Source organism: Palaemon carinicauda, chromosome 39, assembly GCF_036898095.1.
Source record: "Palaemon carinicauda isolate YSFRI2023 chromosome 39, ASM3689809v2, whole genome shotgun sequence".
NCBI classification, from domain to species: domain Eukaryota; kingdom Metazoa; phylum Arthropoda; class Malacostraca; order Decapoda; family Palaemonidae; genus Palaemon; species Palaemon carinicauda.
Genome location: NC_090763.1, coordinates 17,354,339 through 17,359,075, shown reverse-complemented (window position 1 = coordinate 17,359,075; position 4,737 = coordinate 17,354,339). Strand labels below are relative to the sequence as shown.

Genomic DNA, 4,737 nt, shown 5'->3' with positions numbered 1-4,737 from the left:
CAGATGCAACCGCTTCTAATCCACTGCAGGACTCAGACATGACCTTAACCATGTCTGAGGTTTGGCCATTTTCATCACACCGCTAGCCACTGCGGATTGGTGATGGTGGGAGATTTTTTGTCTGATCACCCACAGCAAATAATCTTAATATGGGTGGCCTTGACTAGTGCAGCTTTGCTGATCATGGCGAAAGCTGCACTAGTCAAGGCTACCCATATTAAGTTTATTTGCTGTGGGTGATCAGACAAAAATCTCCTACCATCACCAGTCCGCAGTGGCTAGCGATGAAAATGGCCAAACCTCAGACATGGTTACGGTCATGTCTGAGGCCTTTGTCCTGCAGGGGATTAGAAGCGGCTGCATTTTTTGTTTGTCTTATCAAGGTATAAACATTCCGTCGTGCATACAGAAGTCTTCGTATTGATTGGTTATCCCTGTTTATATTTCGCTTTATTATTTTCCACTAACCATTTGGATCCCAGGTTCTGTATAAAGACACAAATCTATGTTTCTATTACTCGAGTGCCATATGTGGATGAGATCATGGTGAGGGGTAAATGGAAATGGTTTGGACAGGCTCTTGGCACTTCCCAAGAGAGATTAGTTCACCAAACTCCCAATTGGGCTTCAAAAGGCACTAGAAGAGTTGGAAGACCCAGCCCTACATGGTTGAGAACTATGAAGCGTGAAGTGGGAGATGATGAGTGGAGAAGTAGTGAATTAAAAGCTCAAGATAGAAACGACTGGCGAAATCAAACTGAGACCCTTTGCGTCAATAGGCGTATGAGGAGATGATGATGATGATTTTACCATGAGCTTTACGACGTGAATATACCGAAAGTACAGGAGAAATGATCGTCCAGCACAGTAACAACTTCACTTTTCCTCTCCCAGTAAAATCAATTTGTATTTAGCATGACTTAATGCCATTTACCCATTTGAAATTTCTCATTATTTCACAGTGTACAAGTAAGTTTTCTTGTTTTTTTTTTTAATAAAAATTACAGTTTTTTAATTACATTTTATTATTTTTTTATATTCATCACCATTTCATATTGATCCATGTGTCTATAGAGCTTCAAAGGTTTGTTATTTCTTAAATGAGAAATTACGCAATCCTTACTAGAACATGACATCACATTGTGTATCAGCAAGAAGCGTCGATAAATTCAAATTTTTCAGCATCAGAAACTTTTAAATCTCCAGAAACATGTTGCATTAAATTCGTTAACTTCTTTTCCTGAAATAATTAAAAAGAGAACGTGTGCAATGGAATTTATATTGATGATTATATTGTCCTACAATAACTCCGATATAATTTGTTATCATGAATGATATCACGGAACAGTAACATGATAAGGAAACAAACTAAGTTTAAATAAATATATTTCTCTTTGGCAAAGGCATAAGGAATTTGCATATTCTCTGTTTCCTGAGACACTGAAAGGCAGAGTTGTTTGTTCCTTATTACTGCAAACACGTGATACCACTTCAAACTGTGCTGGGAATAAGGTATATATATGTGTATATATACTGTATGTATATATATATATATATATATATATATATATATATATATATATATATATATATATATATATATATATATATATATATATTGGGTCGTATAGACCTACCACTGGTCATAGCTAAAGGCCTAATATAAAAAATAATACACTTACATCACACATATAATCTTAAACAATTACACAACAATGTTATATATAATCTTACTTCCTCCATGGGAATTTTCTGATAAAATTCAGTTAATGATGAATACTAAACATTGCGATGCAACCCAAATCACACCATTGGCACCAACATCACAAACGAAGCTACATGGTGGATGACTACACTTATAAAAATGTTCATATGCTTGAAATGGACTTGACGGTGCTAAATCTGTTTTCAAACGATATCATACTGTTCTAAAACCATTCCTTTTTTAAAAATTTGTAGTTTCGGTCTAGTGACGAGATGGCAGTACTTGGAAAAATCAACAGACGTCGGGTCGGCGGACCACAGACCAACGAAACCAAGGTCAATTGAATACACTTGAACGAAGCAATTGGTGCCGCTCTGTGGTCGGACAACAAAGGGACAAGTCGCAGAAGTCGAAGGTCTAGTCAGACAAAGGGACAAGTTTCTACTTCCCTATGTCTTCTCTTCTCAGAAGTCGAAGGTCCTTTGCACTGTCGGTTTTTCTTTTATACAAATCATTATATCCAAAGTATGCCAGTTCTTATTTCTTTCAAAAGGTGCATGACCAAAAGCAGGAACCTTTTTATGGCGTGTAGTGGAGACTGTTGACCATCCAATTTTTCGCTTGAGATGAAACCAGTGTTTATTTGCTTTTAAAATAGCTGGCGTCTGTCGCTTTAGAACCAAGATATTTGGGATCTATTGGGTCAAAGGTTATCAATCCCAAAACATCGTGGGTCATTTGAATTTATTGGAACAAGAGTGGCATTGTACCATGAATGAATAGGCTTCGGGTAGAGACTGGGGCGCAAATCGTTAACAGTCCCAGTGAATTACTTCTTATCTGGATCAGTTCGAATGTCAAAGTTCAAAAACTAAGTCCTGGAGCCTGTTAAGTGTTTGAAACCCCACCATCCTTCTGAGCCAAGGATAGGTGGTTTAGGGGAGCCCATAGTTCTACCTGCTGAGTCATTAGCAGCTATTGTCTGGCCCTCCCTGGTTTTAACTTGGGTGCAGAGGGGGCTTGGCTCTGATCATATGTATATATGGTTAGTCTGTATGGCATTATCCTACTAGCTAGGGCAATGTCACTGCCCCTTGCCTCTGGTATTCATGAATGGCCTCTAAACCTTTAAAAGTCGAAGTTCAGTAGTCATGTTATAGATTCATGTTGTTTTCTTATTTTCAAAGATGAAAGAGGGCATATGGTCCAAGATTTCAGACGCCTTATATAAATTTTGGAACTAAAGCGATCCTGAGTATTGTTTTTATGCTTCCACATAATTGCATATTGATCTGATTTGAAAATAGTGACAGACATGACAAGGTTATAGTTAAGGAAATTACACAACCATATGATAAACCCAATATATCGAATGCTTGAAAAGTAGAATTTTCGTCACAGTCACATATCCTGTTGGCCAATAAATATTTGATAGATTCCTCTCTGATTGTTGGTTACGTTAACATATCCTTACAGTAACAATATGCTTTGTATTGGGGATGAGTAATACAGTGACTTTGGTTGCCAAATTTGTTGATACGCGATACATCAAAGGCAAGCCCATATTCTCCGTTTTGGTAATTCACGGTAGCTTCCATCATAGCTCCACCTGAAAAGATAACGGTTTTTAATAGAATTAGACGAAAATGTCGAATCAAACACGGGTATCCACATTCACACATACGCGCACACACAAACGTATGTATATGTATATATATATATATATATATATATATATATATATATATATATATATATAATATTGAAATGAATAACATGGCTGAAATAATTCTTGACATCGTTTCAGTGTGACTAACTGTGAACACTAAATATATTTAGTGTTCACAGTTATGGCTGAACCATGTGGTTAACATATTCACATAAAGACGACACCTACAAAACCTCAATTAGCTTGAAGTCATTAATATATAACACTAATCAACACAGTTTTGCAATAGACAAACACGAGTGAAATTATTCTGAAAAACAATCATCTACACTCTTACATCACGGTATAGGATATTTATGTTGACTGCATAAATAAAGCAAATTAAAATATTGTAATGCCTTACTGCCTCTAAACTTCATTAATGCTGGAGGAAACAAAAGAAGAAAGGGTTTGAGTCCGTCACTATAGTAAGGTACATGTAGGCCTACTGGATGACATTCGTGAAAACTCATTTATTCAAAGGTGGCAAACGCCATCATTTTTGGACTAATTTTTTTTCTTTTTATATTTTCGAAAATGCATGAATTCGCCGGTCACTTCTGGCATAGTGTCTATCACACTGACTAGTTGTAGAGGAAAGTTTTAAGAAACAACAGAGATATGACCATTTTAGGTCCAACGCCCTTTAATCAAAGGTCTTGACCACGTGAATGGCATAGTGATCTTTTAAATTTCATTTGCATCTGTAATTTTAGTTATCATTTACATAATCATTCATTAAATTTGGTTTATCACCGTACACCTGGCAGCTCTATAGCTGGTCGCAGGGCAAAACCGAGCAACGAGTTCTCTATTTCCTTTGGCCCCTTTCCCATTACATTTCAGAAGAAGAAGTTAGGACTGCTAGTTTATGAAAGTGACTGTCAAGTGTTTGTGTTTGTTTTTGCGCTCTTACACGCGGTTCTTCATATACGCCATTTACCGTGTTTTTTTGAGTGTTATATAACTCGCATATCATTCATATATCGTTGTGATACAATTGAAGTGTTGTGAAAATAGCTGAGTGTGTTCGTTTTTCTAATATTCGCGCCATCAACGTAGCAAGACAGCCAGCATCGCCTCCAACACCGAGTAACGAGTTGAAAACCAGGCTTAATATGTTGAAAATCTCTTCAACATCGGCATGATTAACTGATTAATTGTATCAAAGTCAAAGCTTGTTGTAATAGATTATATATACTTTGTAAAGCAAGTAAATACCGGTGTTTGTTTGTTGATGTGAAAACCGAAGGTTTGAGTCGGACGTAAAGTTTAAATGTAGTTTTGATACATTTAGAAAGAGTGCACTGGCAAAGGTAATAAA

General features: G+C 36.5%; 2 protein-coding genes across 8 annotated transcripts in view; one reads left to right on the top strand and one right to left on the bottom strand.

Annotated features, from left to right (window-relative positions):
* Positions 1-1,623: 1,623 nt before the first annotated feature.
* LOC137631034 (uncharacterized) overlaps positions 1,624-4,737 on the bottom strand; it is a 65,333-nt gene continuing 62,219 nt past the window's right edge. For 6 of the 7 annotated variants that reach the window (XM_068362602.1, XM_068362597.1, XM_068362599.1 and 3 more), the window contains one exon: positions 1,624-3,314. In XM_068362602.1, coding sequence (XP_068218703.1) covers positions 3,160-3,314 — 155 coding nt within the window. In that variant the 3' untranslated portion in view covers positions 1,624-3,159. The remainder of the gene's footprint in view (positions 3,315-4,737) is intronic. The other variant, XM_068362603.1, reaches the window with a different exon arrangement.
* LOC137631035 (PDZ domain-containing protein 11-like) overlaps positions 4,264-4,737 on the top strand; it is a 117,456-nt gene continuing 116,982 nt past the window's right edge. Inside the window, exon 1 of the mRNA XM_068362605.1 lies at positions 4,264-4,737. This exon is cut by the window's right edge and continues 110 nt beyond it. The gene's annotated coding sequence lies outside the window, so the exon portion shown is untranslated.